Source organism: Erinaceus europaeus, chromosome 12 (assembly GCF_950295315.1).
Source record: "Erinaceus europaeus chromosome 12, mEriEur2.1, whole genome shotgun sequence".
Taxonomy (NCBI): Eukaryota; Metazoa; Chordata; class Mammalia; order Eulipotyphla; family Erinaceidae; genus Erinaceus; species Erinaceus europaeus.
This window is the reverse complement of record NC_080173.1, coordinates 28,227,299-28,251,416: the sequence shown is the minus strand read 5'-3', so window position 1 is coordinate 28,251,416 and position 24,118 is coordinate 28,227,299. Positions and strand designations below refer to the sequence as shown.

At 44.3% G+C, this 24,118-nt stretch overlaps 1 protein-coding gene across 2 annotated transcripts in view; it reads left to right on the top strand.

Moving 5' to 3' along the window:
• Nucleotides 1-5,762: 5,762 nt before the first annotated feature.
• The window catches only part of PTPRG (protein tyrosine phosphatase receptor type G), an 869,661-nt gene continuing 851,305 nt past the window's right edge, over nt 5,763-24,118 (top strand). The window contains exon 1 of one of the 2 annotated variants that reach the window (XM_007529163.3): nt 5,763-6,459. In XM_007529163.3, coding sequence (XP_007529225.1) covers nt 6,375-6,459 — 85 coding nt within the window. In that variant the 5' untranslated portion in view covers nt 5,763-6,374. The remainder of the gene's footprint in view (nt 6,460-24,118) is intronic. The other variant, XM_007529164.3, reaches the window with a different exon arrangement.

Genomic DNA, 24,118 nt, shown 5'->3' with positions numbered 1-24,118 from the left:
GATTAGTTTGGTTTAGTTTATGAATCGTTGTTCCTGAATAAAGAAATACAGCTTCCCTGCCCAGCCGTTGTCTCCGCGTCTCTGTTACCCGCCCGTGAAGCTAGCCCGGCAGGAGCCACCAAATTTTTAACAACATTCTGTGGTGCTATTAAAATATACAAAGAAGTGGAAAATGAGCAGGTAGAAAATAACCAATGCTCACATCCTCTTGCATTGGTTTGTTCAGCAGATAACAGCAATAATATGTATTTATTGGATATATATTAAGGGTCTGGCACTGCTTTAAATATCTTCATTTGATCCCTTAATCATCTCAATTTAAGAGCAGGTTCAGCTCTTTTCTTTTCTTTTTTAATTATCTTTATTAATAGGGTAGAGACAAGTCAAAAATTGAGAGGGAAGGAGGAGATTGAAAGGGATAGAGACAGAGACACCTGCAGCCCTGCTTCACCACTCATGAAAACTTTACCTCTGCAGGTGGGGTACTGGGGTTTGGACCTAAGTCCTTTCACATTGTAACATGTGCACTGAACCCCTGGTTCAGCTCTTTCCACATAAGGAAACTGAAGTGCAAAATGGTCAGGTAGTAATAGAAATAACCTTAGAATTCAGGTAACCTGGCTTGAGAACTGTGATTTTTTTAAATAGCCAGTTTCAGGATATATAACAATACAGTTTCCTTCCATTGTGAAGACTCTTACTCTCTTTTAAGAGTGGGTGAGATCTGTGATGGGTAGTGACTTCCTTCATTATGCTACAGAACACAGCAAGAGATAGGAGTCAAGAGGCTAGGTGGTGGTGCACCTGGTTGAGCATACATGTTACAGGACTCAAGGACCTGGGTTCGAGGCCCCCACCCCCATCTCCTCCTGCAAGGGGAAAGCTTTGTGAGCTGTTAAGCAGGGCTGAAGGTGTCTCTCTCTGTCTCTCTTCCTATCACCCCCTTCCCTCTCAATTTCTGGCTGTCTCTATCCAATAGATAAATATTAAAAAAAAAAAAAAGGGAGCCAGGTGGTAGAGAAGTGAGTTAAGCGCATGAGGGGTAAAGTGCAAGAACCGATGTAAGGGTCCCGGTTGGAGCCCCTGGCTCCCCACATGCAGGGGAGTCGCTTCAAAAGTGGTGAAGCAGGTCTGCAGGTGTCTATCTTTCTCTCCCCCTCTCTGTCTTCCCCCCTCTCGATTTCTCTCTGTCCTATCCAAAGACAACAACAACAACAATAACCACAACAATGATAAAATAACAAGGGCAACAAAAGGGGAAAAATGGTCTCCAGGAGCAGTGGATTCATGGTGCAGGCACCGAGCCATGGTAATAATCCTGGAGGCAAAATAAATAAATAAATAAATAAATAAATAAAGTAAATAAAATAAAGATAAAAAAATAAACCTTTAAAAAAGAGATGAGAGTCAAGACATCTTCACAACCAGACTATACAGAGGTCTCCTAGTATTACTGAGAACTAAATTCTGTCAACAACTAGAATGAACTTTGAAGAGGGTCCTTAGTTCTAGATGAGAAGTCTTGGCCAACTTCTTGACTTAAGACTGATCTGAGGGCCCGGCTGGCTATAATGCAACTTCTGACTTGGAGCATTCTGTTAGGTTGTGGGATTATGTAAAAGCATGGTAGAGCACAGGGGAGCTTCCCCATCCTTGAGATGGAGGTCTGAAAAGACACCCCACCTGTCAGTCTCTCCCTTTTGAGGATAGAGCTTGGAGGAAAATGCTTTTCTGACTCAGTTTCCCCTTTGTCAGTCTCCCAGGCTTCACAGAGGCCTGAAACCTCTCACACTTAACTCATTCCTCTGCTGCAGACCAAATAGCTGCCTGCTTGAAAGTTCAGTATGTTGTTCACTATAAGTTCACCATCTTTTGATCACATACAAGTATATACTTCATCACTGCCTTGCCAGTAACTTAACAGTGAGACCCCCACACCTCACTTCCTGGATTTTTTGATCACCATGATTTACATCAAACCCTGCTCTTCTCTGTTTTATCTCATTCTACTGGTTTAACCACCATGGTTTTCTTAATACCTTTAGATAATTAACAACTCTTGCTTCATGGTAGCTAACTGCTTTGACCTTTTGGTATCTCTTCAATTCCCATCATTCCTAGCCCTCCCCACCATAGGGGTACGGACCTTTTGAGAACCTATGATTACTGACATATATGAAAAATGTTCTTTGTTCCACTTGCTATATAAGCTTGTCCTTCTCAGAATAAATTGGAAGTTCATACCTGAATTTCTCCTGGCATTTCTTTCTGCATCACACAATCACTAGAATCGGTAACGGGAAAGCCAGCAGCTACCTCGGTTGCGAGAACACCCATGTGAGCACCAGCATTAGGTAACACATGGGCATTTTTCTTCTTCACCCCCTCACTGTTTTACTTATTTCCCCACTTTGCTGGGGAGGATGTTAATTTACAATATTATTGTTGACACATATGTACAATCTTTCTTTACCCCGTGATAGGTATCTGCAAAACACTCTCTCCTCCAATCTAAGTTTGTCCTTTTTTAGGGGCTTAGTGCCTGCACCGTGAATCCACTGCTTCCAGAGGCTGTTTTCTTTCCCTTTTGTTGCCTTTGTTGTGGTTATTATTGTTGTTGTCATTGATGTCGTTGTTGGATAGGACAGAGAGAAATGGAGAGAGGTAGGGTAGACATCGAGGGGGAGAGAAAGATAGACACCTGCAGACCTGCTTCACTGCTTGTGAAGCGACCCCCCTGCAGGTGGGGAGCCAGGGGCTTGAACTGGGATCCTTATGCTGGTCCTTGAGCTATGCGCTTAATCTGCTGCGCTACTGCCCAACCCCCGGTTTGTCCTTTTCCATCCTTTTCCATCATTGTGTATCAGGACTTCAGAGCCCCTCTTCCCCCAGAGTCCTCTGCTTTGGTGTAATACACCATACCCACTTCAAATTTTACCTTGTTTCCCTTACTGACTTTGCTTCTGAATTTCCACCTATGAGTGAGATTATTCTGTATTCACCTTTCTCTTTCAGGTTTATCTCACTGGACATATTTTCATTATTCTTAACAGCTGCATAGTACTCCATTTATATTCACATACTACAATTTTCTTAGTCATTCACCTGCTGTTGGGTAAATGACAGACTGCTTGGTTGCTTCCAAGTTTGGGCTATTACAATAGGTGTACATAATTCTCTTCAGATACATGTCTTTGTTTCCTTTGAATATATCCTCAGGAGAGAAATTACTAGGTTTTAGGGTAAATCCATTTCTAGGGTTCCTGTGAATCTGCAGACTGATTCCCACAGGGATTGGGCCAATTTACTTTTCTACTAGCAATGTAGGAGGGATCCCCCTACCCCACCCAGCATGTGTGTTATTTTAGACTCCTAGGCTTGAGGGTAATTTGTTTTGACAGCATCTTCCTTTTGTAATCTTTTTTATCTTTTATTAGGGTAGCCCTCACTCCTTGGCACTCCTGGGGTCCTTTACCCCAGTTCTTCTGGGGTGCTCTTTGTATTGTATAACTCCCACATCTTGGGAACAAGGGTTGTAATCAACAGGTAGGCACAGAGTAGGAGCACTGCCAGGTCAGTTTGTCTCTCCACCATCTGATACTGTGTCAAACATATATGTGAGCCATTCTGTAATTGGTTGTAGAATGCATGCCAAATCCCACGCAGGTATTCTGGAAATATTTATTTATTTGCCACAGGGTTATCATCTGGGCTTGGTGCCTGCATGATTACCACTCCCAGTGACCATTTAAATACACACATATAAAGGCAAACTTCAGCCTACTGCACTAGCACAGTCACCAGTCCCTGTTTAATGTTTAATTTTAGCACAGGGCCTTCCTGTACTACAAGGACAGTGGTAATTCACTATTAGATCCAAATTCCATGTATTTCCCCATTTTATCGCTGCTCAGTTTTTATTACGGTAGTCAGAAACACAGGGGTCATAGTAACTTCTCTCAAAAGACATCCCTTAAATACAACGCTTAGGAGAAATAGGAACATCGCAAGCATTCGAGGGAGAGTCAGGATTCTAACAAAACCAGGAAGGACCAAATTCCAAAGCAAACAAACTCCGACTCATTCCCTTCTCTGGGGGAGGGTGTTCACCCCCATACAGCTATAGATAGAGTGTGGGGCCCTCCCCAGGAACTTCCTGGATTTTATTAGTCTGTAATCCCAAACGTAACTTTCCAAGGCTTTTTCTTTTTGCAAGTGTGGGTGTGAAACTGCTTCCCTAATCACATCTTGCAGGAAGATTTCTGAACATCTGTATATTATTTAGAAACCTAGCATCCGATTGGGATGTTTGGGTGGGTGGGGAACTCTGTGGGGCGGGAAGAAACAGCAGGGCTACGTTAAAAAAAAAAAAAAAAACAACATATGCCAAGATGGCTTTTAAACAGAGGTTGAGAAATTAGGCAAAAATTACAAATGGCTAATTACCTTGGCTCAATTACACGTTTAATCAAAAGCCCGCTTTGAGCCCCAGCGAAAAGGGTGTGTGTGTGTTGGGGGGGGGGGGGAGAATAAGGCGTTTTGAAGGCTAAGCAATAAAGATCTTCTCATCTAGAGCCAAGGGACGAAACTCATTACAGATAAGCGCGGTCTTCCTATTTGCCCCAGACGCCTCTCACAGATTGCTAAAGAGTCTGTGGCTCCTGGGGTAGCTGCCAGGAAGTGGGTTCTGCCCAGCGGCACAGCTTTGGCCCAGGCACCGGCCAGAGGCGCACTTTCTGCGCCCTCCCTCTCTCCCCGCCGCCGGGCAGAGTGCGGGAACCTTCCCTCCACGCGAGCCGCGAGTTGGGAAAACTGCCACCGACTCATCAGAACGCCGGGAAAGGAAGGGGGTGTGGGGTACGGAAGGGCTGAATTTTGCAAGGCTAGGATCGATATCCGCCCTCTCTCTCCAGTCAGTCGAGGGCTCGGCCAATGGAAGGCTAAAAAGAAAAAAAGAAAAAAAGAGAGAGAAAGAAAGAAAGAAAGGAAGAAAGGAAGAAAAAGAAGGAGGGGTGGTGTGGGGAATCAAGTCCCAACGCAGCCCGAGCGCGCACAGGCCTTTCGGCATTGTTTCCAGGCTGGGGGGGGGGGGGGGGATACGGGACGCGCCCGTCTCCAAGAGCCAGGAGGGACTGCGAGAGGCTAGCTGGGCACTGGAGCTCCATGGAAAGCCTTTCGCCCAAAGAAGGCAGCCGGCTACCCCCACTTCCCCCCGCGTCTTCTGAGCCGAAGCACCCTATCAAGTCCCGAGTCCCCGAGGAAAGTGGATACGGGGAGATCTCTCCAAGCCCGCGCAAAGCGCGGTGTCTTTAAGAGCTCGAAGAACAGGAATCTCGCAAAGACTGGACAGACCCCAAGATACCCTCCTCCCGCCTCTGTAACCTTTCCCAGCAACCCCCCACCCCCCACGACCCTACAATTGTGGCCTCTCAACCCGCCCCCGCTAAATTGAGTCCACAGCCCCAGGCGCCCAAGCGCGCGGAGACCGCTCTGTAGTGGGGTCCCTCGCAGGCGGGAACCCAGCGCGGCTGCTTTAAGAGCGCCGCGCGCGCCCCCGCCGCTGCGCGCCCCCGCTCGCGCGCCCCCGCCCCCGCCGCGCGCCCCCTGCTCGCTCGCCTGCTCGCCGGCTTTAAAGTCTCTGCCAGGATCCATGCTCACATGTTACTTCCTGTATGGAGGCATGGCCAGTTTTCAGCCCCGCTCTCCCGGTTCCTCCCCAGCCTGCGCCGGAGCCACAACTTTCAGGAGCATGGACTGAAGGCGCCCTCGCCCCAGCGCCCTTCTGAAATCCTTTGTGATTTCCTCCAGCCGTTTCTATTTCGGGGGGCTCTTCGCCACCCCCGCCTCTTCCCTCCCCTTCCCCGCTCGCAAACATGCCTCCTTCCTTCCCCGGGCCCTGGAAGGAGCTGCCTGCCTGAAGCCCGGAGACGCCGCGCCGCGCTCAGCCGCCGCCCGCCGGCTCTGGGGCTGCGCCGCGCCGCGCCGCCGACTCAAGTTGGGGCTCCGGGGCTGCTCGCCGCCGCCGCCCCCGCTGCCTGCCGGCCCGCGGACCCGGGCTTCACCGCCGCCCGCCGACTTCGCGTCCTGCCCGCTCCACTCGCTCCGCTGTGAACGGAAAGCCGCCTTCTCCGCCGAGGACCGTGCCGGGAGTGGCTTTGGGTTCCCGGCCACTTTTTTTTTTTTTTTTTTTAGGTTTTCCGGGGGGTGCTCTCGGAGGCTTCCAGGGGGTACTCGGGCCGCCGAGCGCGGAGGCCCCTGGAGCGGGCGAGCAGGGGGGAGAGCCCGGGCTCCGCGGAGGCTCGCACCGAGGCAAGAGAACTTATTCAACAAGTTTACCCCCCCTGCCTCCTTCTTTTCGATGTGCGTTTTCGGACATGCGGAGGTTACTGGAACCGTGTTGGTGGATTTTGTTCCTGAAAATCACCAGTTCCGTGCTCCATTATGTCGTGTGCTTCCCCGGTGAGTGCCGGCTGCGCGGGGGGACGCGGCCCTGAACAGCGCGCATGGGGGATGCGGAGTTGTCGCCGGGGTTCGGGCGCGGGTCCCAGGGACCCGGGAACCGGGGTGGGGAGGTATTGCGCCCCGGGGAGGAGAGTGGGGTCCACTCAGCCGCCACCGATGGCGTTTAGGGAGGTGAGTGGCTGGGAAGGGTGGAAGCCAGGGTGGGTGGAGAGGGGTGCAGGGGTCTACTCGGATTTGCAGGGAGGGGGGCGGAGAGAGGACCGAGGAGAGGAGTCTCGTTCTGCTGATCCACGCCGATCGGTAGAGCTAGAGGTTTGGCTGGGGAATGGGAGGGTGGTTGCTTGGGGGAGACTGGGGCCATTGGGAGAGGATGTCTTTTTGGGTTTGGGGGGTCCAGGCTGCGCCCACTCATTCAAGCGGGGAAGGGAGCTCAGGAGGGTAGACTTGCACAACCGCTCCAGACGCTTTGGAGAGGCTGATGTTTGGGGAATGAAAGCTGGAAGCTGCCCGTGGAGGGCTGGGGTTGGGGAGTAGAAGCAGCCTGCTTTCTGGTCTCGGGGGCCGGGGGTGCCCCCCTCACATGGGCTGGGGAGAGGCAGCCTTGCTGGGGCGTGGGGGCCTGGGCGCGGTGGAGGGGCGGGGAGCAGGCGGTTTAGCAAGAGCCGTGGCTCCCAGCCGAGACCATTCGCAGCCGGCAACTCTCGTCCCCAGGGCTGCCCGGTCGGGGTCGGGCTGACTGCGGGGAGTTGTTCGCGCCGGCCGGTCGGGCGGTTTCCTTCCTGTCTCGCTCGCCCTGCCTACCTTCGTATTTGCCCTTTTGCGGCTGTTCGAGGCCGGCGGACGCAGGGACCGGCTCCTTTCTGGCCAGCGTTAAGACAGGAACAGTATTGACAACTGATAATGATAATAAGTCATTGCACGTAGCGGTGTGCGGCTCATTGACCCTCCACTTCAGCGCTGCCTGGCTGAGCCCCCCCCCACCCCCCGCCTCTCGCCTGGGGAGGGCACAGGCCAGCCTCCGAGCTGTCTCTTCCTACAGTTACCCCGACTGCAGCCCCAGCTCTTCTGAAGCTGCCTGATCCCATCCTTTCTTCCTCTCCGTGTGTGTGCGTGCGTGTGTGCGTGTGTGCGTGTGTGTGTGTGTGTGTGTGTGCTGGGGGGGGCGGCGTAGAGGCTAGGTCCTTTGCCCTAACCAGGGGAAGGAGGTGTACAGAAGGATGCTTTTCATCCCTTGGTTTTCTCCCTCATCCGCCAGCTCCTGCATACGCAAATGTGGGGGATATCTGAACCTAGGAAAAGGATCGTGCCCGAGGTTTTGCCAGTTTCCGAGTGATTACTGCTCAGGGGTTTTGGTGTAGTGGGTCCCCCCTAGCTCCGTTGTGTGCCCTGAAGCGGAGTGAGGGCGCTCACTGCCCTCGGGGACCCACTGGGAGAGGGCACACAACGTGTCCCTCCAGCGTCACCCTTGCTGGCAAAGAGATGGCCTTGAGGGGGGTGCAAACACGTTTTTTAGTCACCCCCTTCAGCCCCCCCACATCTTCTTTACCCGGAACCTCACGGAGCTCCTGTTACATACAGAAAGAGCTCCCAAGCCGAAGGGGACGTACATCCTCCCCCAGGGCTTGTGTGCAACCCATCTGGGTCCAGCCTCTAATTTGGGGGGTGGGTGGGCAGTGTACACCTTGCCCCTACAAATGCTCTCTTCCCTTAAAAGACTGGTGTTTAGTGTTTGTGTCAGCCATCTGCCTTTGGTAGATTTTGTTCTTGGCAGTAAACCTGCCCACTGAGTGGGCTCAGGTGTGCACACTGGTGTTCAGCTTTGCGAGGGTTACGTTTTTATATGGGGGCCATGGGCAGCAGCAGGAGAGCAGGCTTCTGTAACTATAGGCATTTTGAATTTCACTTTTGGCCTTCACCTTAGGCTGCTGTATGCAGTCAGTGGGCTGGCAAGTGGTGATTTTCTTTTCCCTGGTGTTAAAGAAAGCTTGAAATCCAAAATGGGACCACCAGTGGATTGCTGCCTTGGTGGGGCTTGGATGATTTTCACCTTCCACATTCTCTTTTCTTTGCTCAAGCTGTGAGGTAAACAGCCTATTTCCTGGTCTTTGAGCAGAAGGGGTTCAGTCAGGAAAGGGACACTGGTATGAAGCCAGGAGCAGAAGGGCTTGGGTTTGGAAAAGTGCTGGAGAGGGTGCAGCAGCCTTTGGAACATTGCAAAGTTAAAATGTCAGAGCCCTGGGAGACACCAGCTATCCATTTTCCAAAGATGCTGCAATGCTGCTGGACCTCAGAGGGAGCCCCTGAGCCACTTGTCGTGCTTCTGTCACCTCCACTGGTCTCAGCTCTGCCACCTCTTTGCAGTGGGACAGCAGCAGGAGCAGGGATGGCACCTGAGGGGTGGTGGTGGCTTCGTGGGCTCCAGGGCTGAGGATGCCAGGTTACAAGTGACTTCAGCTCCTTTCTTTTGTTTCTAAACTGGGTGAGGGCCTGAGTTCCCTTTGAGATCTCCCCTTTTGCTGTATGTGTCTGGCTGACAGGAGATATAAAAAATACTTCTGGTACTGGATTAGTGTAGACTCTTATTGCTGTCTTAACCAAAACCCCTTGCCTGTTATTTTGTTTGCTTCTGTACAGATCTCACCAACTTTCCCTGTTGTGTTTTGAGTTCTCAGTTCACCCTCAGCATACAGGGTAGCTGTGGTTCAGGAAGGTTTTTGAAACATAGCCCTCACCTGAGTCTTTTCCCAGTGAGTCGGAAACAGGCTTTTAAGTTTCCACTATCGTCAGGCAGGTGTGGTTAGTATTGGTTATGATTTCAGTTTCTACTTTCCAAAGCAGAAGTATTAGCAAACATCATACAGGGTATATAGTTTGTTTATATCTTAAAGCAATTTTATTATGGAAAAATTATGAAAATAAAAAATGTAATGGATCATTGTGGGCCAAGTTGTAATTATTGACTCAGCTTTCCACTTTCATTCCTCTTCTCCTCAATGTTCTTAACATACTTGTATGTGTCTCTAATTATGGAGAAGGCAAGTACTTTTCAGCAGTATATAAAAATATGTTACTAGAGAGGGTTGATATATTTTACATTTGTAAGCTGTTCAACAGAAACACGCTTTTTTTTATTATTGATTTCTGCTCTTTTTACTCTCAGTGACACCCTTCTTTGCTTCTGATATGTTTTCTCCCATAATTACATTATATCTAGGAAGTTAACTGCTGGAAACATTTCAGCTGGATAAGCGTTGCTGTGTACCTTGGATGTTTCAGAAGCTTAGGAGTCATGATTGATGCCTGGTGAATCTCTCTCTAAGCCAGTCTTGGTGTATTTGCATGTATATGCTTTAGTGAGGTGGGCATATTTTATGACCTAATTAGAAAAATGCAGAAGTCCTATCAGTAAGTCAGCAGTCTTACTTACAGGAGTGGAGTGAGAAATCATTTTTCTCTGTGCCCCACCCCCTCACAGTGCCTTGTTTAAAAACAGCTCTTTATCCAGTCCCTCTGATACAGTTAGGGAGTAAAATCCTTGATGTTCCTATCTCATTGGTGTTCATAGTACAATTTTGACGATGCAAGACCAAACACAAGTATAATAGCTTCTTTTGGAAATAGAGAGTTGCTGTTGCTGAAGGCAGGAAGCTTATAGGAATGGTTGGCAGAAAGGAGAAGAAGAGAGTGTTGATGCCTTGGTTGTCTCCTTAATTATGAAACCTTTTTCACTGAACAAAAACTAACATTGTCTAGATGAAGTGTTAGAGAGACTGCTTGCTGATTGTTTAATGCAGCAAAACAAAAGCCTAAAAAAATTCTTTTTTTTCCCCTGAAAAATCCCCCAGATAATGTAGTATAATCAATTATGTATCAGTGCACCAGTTGGCATGAACTTTCTTGCCATTTATGTAAGGTTACATAAAATGTTCCAGGGCAGTTGTTATTAGGGACCTTTTCTTACCTTAACTATTCCTTTTCCCTGGATTCTCATTGACCAAAAGAACAGAACAGTCTCAGAAAGCAAATTGAATGTTGCTAGTACTATGCTACCAGAGCACTGCTCAAACCTATTGGTAGTACAAGGAATCTAACATGGGGCCTCTTGCATGCAAATCCTGTGTGTGCTACTGTATGTTAGCTCCCATGATTCCCTTTCTTTTCTTTCTTTCTTTCTTCTTTTTCTTTCTTTCTTCTTCTTTTTTTTTTTTTTTAATAATGAATGCTTTTTGTTTTTATCTGAATTTTCATTTACTTGTAGCATACAGGGCAGTGCAGTGTCACTTCTAAGCAGGATAAAATATATAATTGGGGTGTACATTTTTAAGTTTCAGGATTGAAAAATATATGATTGAAACTTTGTTTATGGGAGCACATCTTTTATGTAGTCAGCCCTTCATGAACCAGAGTTTATGGGAGAAATGTAGAGCATTGGAAAATTAAAAAAAAAAAATGCTTGATTCACCTCCCAGTTGCTTTTCTGGAAGTCTTTGTGGACTTGGGTTACAGGCTGACAACTATCAGATGATAGGTGGTAATCACTGAAACTGCTTTTTTAAACTTTATCTTTATAGAGAATAAAAGGCTTGTGTGTTCTATAATACACAAGGAAGCCAAGAAAATGTGCTCTGTTCTTACCTTTCATTCTTCATCTGGGCTTGATCTCAGCAGAGCTTGAGCTCTATTGACTTGGGGCCCAGGAAAGTGAGAAATGTTCTTCTGAGAAGAGTCTGCCCCCAGCAGGCAGTGAGAACTCGGCAGCAGTCATTGAATTTGTATCTGTGTCAGAGTAACAGCACATATAAGCCTTTAAGTAGTATTTGTAAATAATTTAGACAGAGAAACCTTAGTTCTCTAATTGAGAAGTGGGAGTGACTGTCTTATTTACAAAAGACCAAAAACCCAGTATTGTAGCTTTGCTTAATGCATGTAGGGGGCTGGGGAGACAGTATAATGGTTATGCAAGACTCATTCCTGAGGCTCTGATGAAGTCCCAGGTTCAGTCCCCAGGACCACTATAAGCCAGAACTAAGCAGTGCTCTGGTAAAAAAAAAAAAAAAAAATTGTAGAAAAGGGTAAATGTACATCATTAAAGCCACTTATTTGTTACTGACTTTATTTTAATCTTTTTTAAAATATTGTGATTCTGTTGAGTTGTATTCCAGAACTCCAAAATAGATGTATATTTAATAGCTTTTTTTTTTTTAACTTCTCCCTTGTTTTTCTTGCAATTCCTTTGTCTTATATTTCAGAAACTCCAAGATTATTGATGTCTCTTAAAACATATATCTGAAAGTAAGGTAGGTGAATTTGATGTTATGGAAAGCTGATGATTGATATAGATCAGATATTCATGATTTGTTCATATTATGGAAAAGATGGTGAAGTTTATTAGTGATGGCTGTGCAAAATTGCTTTAAGTAGCTAGAGGGCTCTGTGTGCTATTGTCTTCTGTAGGGACACCTACAAACGGAGTGACTTTTCCACATAGTACTAGTCACAACAAAGTATTTGGTATTTTGACAGAAAAAAATTTAGAAGGTTGACTCATGAACAACATGGGTTTGAATACTCTGATCCATCTACACTTGGGTTTTCTTGTAAATTGATAGTGTAAACTTAATAATCAAATAGACTACAGTGATATAAATGTATTTTCTTTTTCTTTGTTTTGTTATTGGATAGAGACAGAGAAATTGAGAGAGAAGGGAGAGATAGAGAGGAAGAGAGACAGAGAGACGCCTGTAGACCTGTTTCACCGACTGTGAAGTGACTCCCTTGCAGGTGGGGAGCTGGGGGCTCAAACCAGGATCCTAATCGGTCCTTGTGCTTTGCGCCACATGCACTTAACCCACTGTGCTGCCGCCTGACTCCCCAATGTATTCTCTTGTATGGTTTTTCTCACTGCCATTTTCTTTTTTCTGGCTTCAGAAATTTAGTATATGTCATACAAACTATGTCTTAATTTAATGACTGCTATTGGTAAGGCTTCTAGTCTATAACAGGTTATTTGTAATTCAGTGCTTGAAGAGTTAGAAGTTACATACATAATTCTTTTTTAAAAAATCTTTTTTTTTAAAGATTTTATTTATTTATTAATGAGAAAAATAGGAGGACATCACTCTGGTACATGAGCTGCCAGGGATTGAACTCAGGACCTCATGCTTGAGAGTCTAGTGCCTTAGCCATTGTGCCACCTCCCAAACCACACATAAGAATTCTTATTGTGTTTGGGTTTGTGCCCATGATGTCTTGCTAAACTCAAAAACCTGTATTTTTTAGACGTCATTGAGTTAAACCAGGATCTTAACATTTTTTTTTTCCTATTATATTTATTTATTAGATAGAGACAGCCATAAATTGAGAAGAAGGGGGAGATAGAGAGGCAGAAAGACACCTGCAGGGAGTCGGGTGGTAGCGCAGTGGGTTAAGCACATGTGGCAAAAAGTGCCAGGACCAGCATAAAGATCTTGGTTCAAGCCCCTGGCTCCCCACCTGCAGGGGAGTCCCTTCACAAGCAGTGAAGCAGGTCTATAGGTGTCTATCTTTCTTTCCTCGTCTGTCTTCCCCTCCTCTCTCCATTTCTCTGTCCTATCTAACAATGACGACATCAATAACAACAATAATAATAACAACAACAGTAATGACAAGGGCAACAAAAGGGAAAATAAATAACTATAAAAAGAAAAAGAAAGACACCTGCAGCCCTGCTTCACCATCTGTGAAGTTTTCTTCCTATAAGTGGGGACTGGGGCTTGAACCTAGGTCCTTGTGCATTGTAATGTATGCTTAACCAGGTGCACCACCACCCAGCCCCCAGAACCCAGAGCCTTATACATGTGAAACATTCACTGATCTTCAGTTCCAAAGATTAGTTTGTTTTAGTGCCTACTTTAATATAACTACTTAAATTCATAACATGATCTGGGATGTGGTGCAGTAGTTAAAATATTGGACTTAAAAGCATGAAGTCCTGAGTTTGAGCTCAGCATCACATGTACCAGAGTGATGCACTGGTTCTATTTATTTTCCTCTCTCTCTTAATAAACACTATTTAAGCAATGATTAATAAGTGCTTTTAGGGATGTGCCTCTTCTCTTGAAGCCCCCAACTGAGTACTTTTTATGTTTGTGCTCAGGATGGGGGCCGATGGGTAACTCTCACATTGAAGGAGAACTTTGCTGTCTGGCAGTCAGTTTATGAGAATTACTGTACTTTTTTTTTTTTTTTTTTTTGCCTCCTGGGTTATTGCTGGGGCTTGGTGCCTGCACAATGAATCCACTGCTTCTAGAGGTTATCTTTCCCATATTGTTGTCCTTGTTGTTGGATAGGACAGAGAGAAATGGAGAGAGGAGGGGAAGACAGAGGGGGAGAGAAACATAGACACCTGCAGACCTGCTACACTGCTTGTGAAGCCACCCCCCTGCAAGTGGGGAGCTGGAGCTTGAACTGGGATCCTTATTTCAGTCCTCGGGTTTCACTCCATGTGTGCTTAACCCGCTGCACTACCTCCCAGCCCCCACTGTACTGTTTTATCAGTATATGGAAAGAAGAAATGTTTTAGGACTTTAGAACTTACTATTTTATTTTTTTTATTTTAAGCACTATTGATGGCTATGGTCATGATTCTGATCACCAGTGTATCTCCCCTTCCCGGTCACTGAGCAAATGATTCTCATATACTAGCTGAACGTCACAGCAACTGATTGTGACACTGTATACCTAGAGACAGTAGTTTAAGGGCTCGGCCCCACAGAACTCCTTTGTGTCCACTGCACATCCAGAATTCCATATTTTCACTGGTACTTCTGATAGCTTGGGGATTCCAGTCTATCAGAAATGGAAGGGGAACAAAATGGGAAAAATCAGCCTCCATGAGAAGTGGATTCGTAGTGCTGGCACCGAGCCCCAGTGATAACCCTGGAGGCAAAAAAAAAAAAAAAAAAAGGGATAGTAGCTAAACCCTGCTATTGCCAGTTGCAAGTCTAGGTTGTTATCTGTATTTCTGACTGACCTCTCAGCTTCTATTAGTTTGTTAGAGCAGGATAGAGGGCTCAGGAAAACATTTTACTACATTACTGGTTTATTATAAAAGATTATAATTCAGGAAAGTCCACATGGAAGTGATGTGTAAAGCAAGGTGTGGGGATGGACCAATCTTCCTCTGTTCATATGTTCACCAACCTGTAAGATTCTGATACTTGTCATGGGTTTATATGGAGACTTCATTATAGGGATATACTTTCATTCATTGGCTAGTGGTGTTTGATTCAACTGTCTCAGAGGTAGGAAATTGGGGGTAGGTGGAAGGTGAAAGTTCCAATCCTCTAATCACTTGGTTGGTTCTCCTGGCAACCAGTACCATCCTTAGTTATATGTGGTTCAAATGTGACTTCATTAATATGACAAAGCACCTTCACTCTCATCACTAAGGAGTCTATCTGAAGTAGGATGAAGACCAAATATATTGGGTTGTTGGAAAAGTCATGATGTACTTTCCTTTGTCTATCTATACAAAAATGCATCATGACTTTCTGACAAACCAATATATTTCTTATTATATATCACAGAGGCAAATGTAAAATGTTTTAAAAATTAACCATTTTTATTTTGTACTGAAGAGATTTGGATGGGAGTACATGGGAAGAGCAAAATGGAATTGTCAAGGACTTTTGTAAAACACGACATTTAAAATTTATTATTTTTATCATCATCATCATCTAGTGGCAGAGAGTGAAAGAAATCACAACATTAAAGCTTTTTTCAGTGTGGTAGAGGCCAGGCTCACATACATGGCAAAGCAGTGCACTACCCAAGTGAGCTATTTTTCCTGTCCTTATTTTCACTTTTTATTTGGAGAGAGGTAGAGAGACAGAGAGGAGAGCTAGCATAACACTATCATCCTAGGAGTTCCACAGGTACCATCTGTGGTGCCTCCATGTGGTTCTGGAGCTTGGACCCAATGCCTGTTGTACACTAGGGAGTGTTCTCTGCAGTGTGAGATACCTCCTTTTTTTGGTCTCCAGACTTATTACTGGGCTCGATGCTGGCACTATGAACCCACTGCTCCTGGAGGCCATTTACCCCCATTTTTTATTGAATAGGACAGAGAATTGAGAGAGGAGGGGAAGATAGAGGGAGAGAAAGATAGATACCTGCAGACCTGTCACTTCACCACTTGTGGAAACAACACCCCTGCAGGTGGGGAGCTAGGGGCTTGAAAAACCGGGATCCTTGTGTGGCTCCCTGCGCTTTTTACTATGTGCACTTAACCTGGTATGCTACTGCTCGGCTCCTGTGAGATACCTCTTTACCCAACCAAAAAGGTTTTTAAAATGTATAAAAATGTTTCTGATGACTTTTGTTCCTAGCTTTGATATTGAGGGTGAAAAATGATAAGAATTCATTGAGGACAATCTTGTAAAATTAATAAACTGATTATATTTTGAGGCTTAAAAGAAGTGAAAAATCAGGCTGGGGAGATAGCATAATGGTTATGCAAAAAGACTCATGCCTGAGGCTTTGAGGTCTCAGTTTTAATCCCCAGCACCACCATAGGCCAGTGCTGAACAGAGCTCTGGTTTCTCTTTTTCTCTTTCTCATTAAAATTAAATAAATAATTTTTTTTTTGAGGCATAGAGGACCAGCAGAGTCAATGCTCTGGGTACCTTGGGGGCCATATGCATGTCAGGGGAGCACTGGCATATATCTTCCCTGCTGCATAGGCTGGAGAAGATGTCATCCTGGTAGTACTGATGCTTGGTACCCTGGAAGGGGGAGCACTTGGTAATGTAGAGTGGAGTGGACCAGGTGGCTGCTTCTCCATCAAAGATGCCCATCAGTGTGTCTGGGGTCTCATCTTTCTTTCTTTCTTTCTTTCTTTCTTTCTTTCTTTCTTTCTTTCTTTCTCTCTTTCTTTTTAATTTCTTTATTGGGGAATTAATGGTTTACATTCAACAGTAGATACAATAGTTTGTACAAAAATATTTTTTAAAAAGTAAAGATACTTATATGAAGTATACCTCCCACTTATTGCAAAGGAAATCTCCAGTCTTCCATCTTAAGATGGGAAGAATATTTTCCAAAGTGGTGAATCTCCAAGGTCTATTTGTATTGTTACTCTTTTTCTTTATTTAGAGAGAGAGAGATGGGAAGGGGAGTGAGGGGGATGAGAGAGAAAGAGAGATATCACAGAGCATGAAAACTTCTTTCAGTGCAGTGGGGGCCAGCCTTGAACCTGGGTCACATTCATGACAGAGTAGAACACTATCCATGGGAGCTGTTTTTCTGGTCCTGTGGTGGTGTTCTTTGTAGAAACAGTTGCTTGGTTAAGGTCCTGCAATACTGATTCATTCTTCTAAAACCCTGTTGACTGCATAGTAATCAAAGAGGATGCATCTGCCTGTTACTGTCATTTCTGGGTTTTAATTTTGTGCCACTAGTGGGAAGCAAACAGTATTTGAGTACTGCTTTTTATTTTGTGTTTGTGTGGTACTTGAACACACTTGTGCTCCTGCCTCCACATCTTCATGGATTCTGACTTACAGAGCATATAAGAGAACCCCACACTGTGCAGCGCTCCTGCCCTCTAATCATTTTTTTTTTTTTTTTTTTTTTTTGTAAACTGAAATCAGCATGATGAGTTTTCTGGCCAAACAACAAATTGTGATTTTTTTAAAGTACTCGAATTAAGCTATTTTTGGGCTACAGCAAAGTGACACAGTTGGCTGCTGAAATTTAGAACTAAAAAGGAAGAAATGAAAGCAGAGTTCATGGAATATGTAACACTTCCATGTAAGAAAATAGGACAACTGTTCTTATTTTTGGGTTTCTGATACTATTTCTCTAACAAGAGTGAAGCTAGTTGTCAACTGATAATTGCAGTGGTATACTTTTGAGGAATTCACACTAGTAATGTGAATCCAAGAAACTGAGCTCTTATTGAGGCCTCCTAAGATCCACCGTGTACTTAAGTCAGATAAACTAATCAGTTTGGAATAATTTGAATGGAGAATACAGCCACAGCTGTTTACCAAGTTTAAAAGCACAGTTCAAATTAGTAAGAAAGTGTCATTGACTTCCAAGGGTCAAATTAGCCTTGAATATTCAAAAGGCTGTATTTACAAAGTTGTGGTGATTTATAAATGGGTTCTATTCACTGAAAAGAAAATCCACATTTTCCTGAAGTATTTTGACCTAGTAAATGGGGCTAGCTGTAGTCTTGGCTGTGTCACTGAGTCCTTTAGGCTCTGTTGGGTGAATTACCTATCTTTTGTTGAATTGGGGCTGGGTGCTGGTGAAGTTCTGGATTCAGATCTACATTAAGAACTAGGAGTCAAGGTTGAACTTCTTGGTTGTAGCAATGTTACCTTGGACAAGTTGGCTACAAATTTGTAATCTATAAGCTGGGAATAGTGGTTATAATAGCACTACACTACTTCACCAACTGCTTGCGATCATCTGGGGGCACTGTGTTGGTGTTTTTGCATGTGCCTTTAATCCTTCCTTGGAAGTAGAAAGCATGAATTTCCCTACTTTATGACCAGGAAGCTAAAGCTGAAGAATGTTGTCACATGTCCAAAATTGTGTAAGTAAGGTGGCTACATAACACGTCTCTCTTGATTGCTCAGGATTATTTTGGATTTTAGTCTGGTTGCCTTTTGTTTGAAAGCTGTCTTTTCTAATTGTTCAGGAAAAACCGGTTAAAAGACAGTACCAGCCTTATTTATTTGACCGTACTATTTTTCCCCAATGTAAGCAAGTGCCATAAACACTGGGTGAAATAAAGGTGTCTTCCTGTACTTGCTACAATTAAATAAGGAAGCAAAGCAATTAGTATAGGATTTTATTTAGTTACATTGAAAGATGACCTTCAGCAAATTACTTTAGCATCGAAATAAACTGGTAATAACTGTGGATAGAGTGGATTTGTTGGTGGTGAGTTTTTTTTTTTTTTTTTACTTCCCTCCAAAGTGATCTGAATTGATTTCATTTACTTGAGGACTTTTGTTTAGGGCCTTGAATTATGGCTACAACAACGGGGTATTATTAGTATCCCATATGTCATTTAAGTGTGGCTCTTAGTCATAACTTCAGGAAGAGGTCTGAGGGAGTTGTATTTTGCAAGAGATGGTTTGGATTCTGATTTTTCCGTTGGAATTAGGAACTAGCCGTCGGAGCCAGCCAAACCAGCTGTGGGATCTGGGCAAGACCCTTAGATTCTTTGGGGTTGTTTTCCTTACTCTTAACTAGATGGCTTGTAAAATTCTTCTAGAGTATTAGGGATTATTGATTTCAGGTGGGGCAGTTTGGAAGCGTTATGGCCTTTCTGAATTATGCAAGTCAAATGCCCAGTGCATGTTACACTGTGATTTGTGAGGTATACCTCTTGTTAACTTTCCTCTTGAGAGTTTGTTTCCTAAGGCTTTGTCTAAGAACCCTTTGATTATGTTGCTAACCTTGCTACAGAATATCCTGCAGGAGTTGCAAGCAAGATGGTGAGTGGATCTTGGTTAAAGGAATGCCTATAAGCTATTTTTTGTTTGTAAACCTTAAACTGTATTTCTCCTGAAGTTTTTTTTTTTTTTTGGGGGGGGTTTCCTTATGGCATGAAGCTATGTACTGCCTCTTAAGACATATTTGATTTGATTTATGATTAATATAGTAGTGGCAGGATTCTTTGAGAAAAGAATACAAAGCCAATTCTGGATCTTCTGTCTACTCTGGAAAAGAAGAATGAAAAAAAAAAAAAAAAAACTAGTCATTTGGGTTATCTAGAGCTCTGCAGGTCACATTTGACCAGTAGATTTTGTTTGTCCAATATTGTGTTTATGCATGTATATTGGTATACATGTTATTTGTCACCAGAAGGACTTTACCACTCTGGCCAACTTTTTCAGATATGGCAATACACATACACACACACACACACACACACACACACACACACACACACACACACACCACCACCACCACCACCACCACCACCACCACCACCACCACCACCACCACCACCACCACCACCACCACCACCACCACCACTCTCACCCCCCAGTGACTACTCTGTTGTTGTGTACCATGACTTGAACGTGAGTCACAGAGGCAAAGCTCCCTCCCGGATGGGCTGTCTTACTAGCTTGGTTATACTGTGTTTAAAAGAAAAAAAAATTGAATTATAAACTAGAGCATCTCACAGTCATGCCGGGCACATGCCAGAGTACTGCAGTGTGCCAGGTGCTGATCTGGGCACTGAAGGAGATAGAGTGGTGGTGAACTGTGGGGTAACCAAAGCAGATGGAAACTCCTCCCTTGCTGGGGAGAGGGAGAGGGGGAAGAGTACACACCTGGTTGAGCACATACATTACAGTGTGCAAGAACCCAGGTTCAAGCTCCTGGCCCCTGCTTTCAGGGGGAAAGCTTCACAAGTGGTGGAGCAGGGTTGCAGATGTCTCTCTTTTTCCCTCTCTATCTCCCCCTCAGTTTCTCTCTGTCTCTATCTAATAATAAATAAAAGTATTGAGAAAAAAGAAATTCCTTCTTCCCTGGGACTTCCCATTTGTCTGGAATAGTGCTGAAAAACTAGAAGGCACTGCAATCTATGGCCTGTGTTCTTGCTTGGCAACAACTGTGACCTAGAGCTGCTCCCTGAGGCGGTCTCACACTGGCCCACAGGGATTATTTACAGTACTCAGCTGTCCCTGGAGGCACTTGCTATACTCCTACAGGTGATTTCTAGACTTCTACCTGAGGGACAGGATTTTTTTTTTTTTCTTTTTGCTTGTTTTGGGGTTTTATATTACCTAGGTGTGTAAAATATATGTGTGCCCACGCAACTGTGTGCACAAGCACTGGTGTGAGCACATGCATTGATGGCTGATAAAAGGACACTGTGGCCTGAAACTTTTAACCTTCTTGGTTATGCCCTTTGGTTATGCAAACAGTTTGCTGCTTGGAAAGTTCACAGTCTGGTGGCTACTTCTAGTGCTGATATAAATTGTGGTTGGTCTGTCAACTAAAATAAGTTGTGTTTTGAAAATGATTTATATAAGAACTAGTTCTCATGGCCTGGGATGTGGTGCAATGTATAAAGCATTGAACTCTGAAACATGGGATCCAGGGTTCAATCTCTGGCGTTGCATGTGCCAGAATGATGCTCTGACTCTCCCCTCTCATAAGTAAGTAAGTATGTAAGTAAATAAATAAATAAAATAAATACTTAAAAAGGAGCTAGTTCTCTTTTCTTTTTTCAATTTCTTCTTACCACGCAAAGGGGGATGATGTTGGTGTAAGAGAGAGAAAGTGTGTATGTGTTGTGTGTGTGTGTGTGTTTCTGCGTTAAGATTTGAGATTTCACTTTAGCTGAAGATCTTATTTGCCACCAGGGTTGTCACTGGGGCTCAGTACCTGCATTGCTCCACCAGGCCACTAGGGATCTGAATTTTTTTTAAAAAAATTTTCTTTATTTATTGAGAGAGACAGCCAGAAATCAAGAGAGAACGGAGAGTTAGAGAGGGAGAAAGAGAGACACTTGCAACCCTGCTTCACTACTTGCAAAGCTTTCCCCCTGCAGGTGGGGACCGGGGCCTCAAACCTGGGTCCTGTGCACTGCAACATGTGCGCTCAACCAGGTGTGCCACCACCTAGTCCCAAGCTCTGAGTTTTTTCACACAGCTTTCCTACCTAAATATTTATTTATTTATTTATTTATTTATTTATTTATTTTGCCTCCAGGGTTATTGCTGGGGCTCAGTGCCTGCACCATGAATCCACTGCTCCTGGAGGCTATTTTCCCCTCTTTTGTTGCCCTTGTTGTTGTAGCCTTGTGATTATTATTGTTGCTGTTGATGTCCTTCGTTGTTGGATAGGACAGAGAGAAATGGAGAGAAGAGGGGAAGACAGAGAGGGGGAGAGAAAGACAGACACCTGAAGACCTGCTTCACCGCCTGTGAAGCAACTCCCCTGGAGGTGGGGAGCCGGGGCTCGAACAGGGATCCTTATGCTGATCCTTGTGCTTTGCGCCACCTGCACCCAACCAGCTGCGCGACCGCCCGACCCCCCCTAAATTTTTTTTAAAGATTTTTTATTATTCATGAGAAAGTTAGATTATGAACCAGACATCATCACTCTGGCACATGTGCTGCGGGGGGTCGAACTCGGGACCTAATGCTTGAGAGCCCAAAGCTTTATCACCTCCCGTACCACCGTACCTAAATTTTTAGCATATGACTTAAATGTATGGATTTCTAATACATGAAGGAAATAATACATTAAAAATTTCCCAACAATATGAAAACTGACCTTTTGAGTAGATTGGCTTGCCTTTGACATGAACAAATGGAAGGTTTGAGGGAGTGATCCTTTCATTTTAAATCCAGCATGTGTTAGGTGGTTATTATACTATACAGTATTTCACATTAACTTCCCAAGTGATTCAGAGCCTAGTTAGATTGTTTTCCAAGTCTGCTGTATCTTTCGAATCTAGGTGCTTATAGTTGTATTTGAGGACTGATAGAATGACTAGCAGCTTTTAAAAAGAATGACAGACTATGAGACTTAGATCGTTGTGTGTACGCCATATAACAATGTATAGTATTGATTCCTCTTAAGAGATAAGATAGTCGGGAGTTGGGTGATAGTGCAGTGGGTTGGGCGCAGGTGGCGCAAAGCACAAGGACTTGGTTTGAGCCTGGGCTCACCACCTGCAGAGGAGTCACTTTACAGACGGTAAAGCAGGTCTGCAGGTGTCTTATCTTTCTCTCCCTCTCTCTGTCTTCCCCTCCTCTCTCCACTTCTCTCTGTCCTATCCAACAATGACAACATCAATAACAAGAACAATGTAAGCACACATGGTGCAAAGTACAAGGACTGGCGGAAGGGTCCCTGTTCGAGCCCCCAGCTCCCCACCTGCAGAGGAGTCACTTCACAGGTGGTGAAGCAGGTCTGCAGGTGTCTTGTCTTTCTCTTCCCCTCTCTGTCTTCCCCTCTTCTCTCCATTTCTCTCTGTCCTAACAATGACAACATCAATAACAACAATAATAACTACAACAATAAAAAAACAACAGGGGCAACAAAAGGGAAAATAAATAAAATTTAAAAAATAAAATAAAAAAAATTAAAGAAAACAAGAACAGCAAAAGGGAATAAATAAAAAAATTTTAAAAAATAGATAAGATACTCAAGGCTAACATTCTCCTTGAAAGAATTCAGAATATCTTTTCGTGTGTTTGAGATCCATCTTTAAAAAATGGAGTTGCGGGTGGGGGTAGGTAGCATAAAGGTTATGCAAAGAGACTCTCATGCCTGAGGCTCCAAAGTCCCAGGTTCAATCCCCCGCATCACTATAAGTCAGAGCTGAGCAGTGCTCTGGTAAAAATAAAATAAAATAAAAATGGAGTTGCAAAATCTGTACTTTCTGTTGCTGAAAGCAGGATCTATTCTAGGTAGAGATCTTACGGGGTAACGGGTGTATCTTGATGGTCACAGGTCTTCCCCTCCCCCCTTCCTGTTGAATAATCATTCAAGTTAAGGTCTATGACTCTGATATCCCTTGCATCTAAAGAGATCCATTCCCTAGGGTTTATCCAGGAGACACTCTCATTTCTGCTTCCACTGTTCCAGAAATAGTAACATGAGGTATGAAGGAGACAGAAGGGCTTGCTTGAACTGACTGGTGTGAAGATAAGTGTTGATCTGTTGCCTGGTAATGACTTTGGGCAGCTTGATTTGGAGAGGGATGTGTCTGAACCTGTATGCTTGCTTGACAGATATTGGTTGACCACTTTGTCTAATGCCCTTGATAAGACAAATGTCAGCTTGTGCACCATGGTGGTTCCAAGTGTACTTAGGCAGAAGTGAAGTTTTCTAGGCTACATAGCTAGCTAGTCAATACCTGCCCTGTTTTATACCTCTCCCACCCCATTGTTTTCTCTTTTAAAACTAGTCATTTTCTCTGCTTACATGTGTGCAAAGGGCATGAGTGGAGGGTGTGGAAAAATATCTTGACAGTTTTAGATATCAGCCTCTCATTTTCTCAATTGTTCAATTTGAGAGGAATCTGCTGGAATTATTTCATGTGTAAGAGAGTGGGTAACTGGCATTAGAGTTTTTTCTGGACATTCTTTAGGGTGTGCATTTTTTTTTTTAAGAGAAAAATGTCTCAGTTATGATTGTAGTGAGGAGGCTTCTGTTTCTTGAGGTTTCTGCTTTTGCTCTTGCTGCCAAGAGGAGGGAAATTGATTTCTGGGGAATCTGGAGGAACTGTAAGCAGTCTCATCAGATGAACAGAGGAATTTGTGAAAGTATCTTACATGCATTGGGACTTAGGCAGGGTTTTAAAGAAAGGAAGCTTGAGACAGACACAGATGAGAGAGACCAGTGTTGGAGTCAGGTTTTTTCAGTTGTACAGACCTGTCAGTCAAATTAAATAACTGTTACAAGTTAGTGAATTTTAGCTTTGTGCTGTATTAACTTGGACCAGTTACTTGACTTCATTTTTTTTTTTTTTATCTGTCAGATGGAGATTGTGAAAGTTCCAACATCTTCAGAGTCCCTGTGACAAATACGATTGTGTATGCAATAAATAAGAAAAAAACATTAGGTACATGCAGAGATCATTATAAGTGGTACCTGCTTTTAATATCTGTTACTCAAAATTTACGAG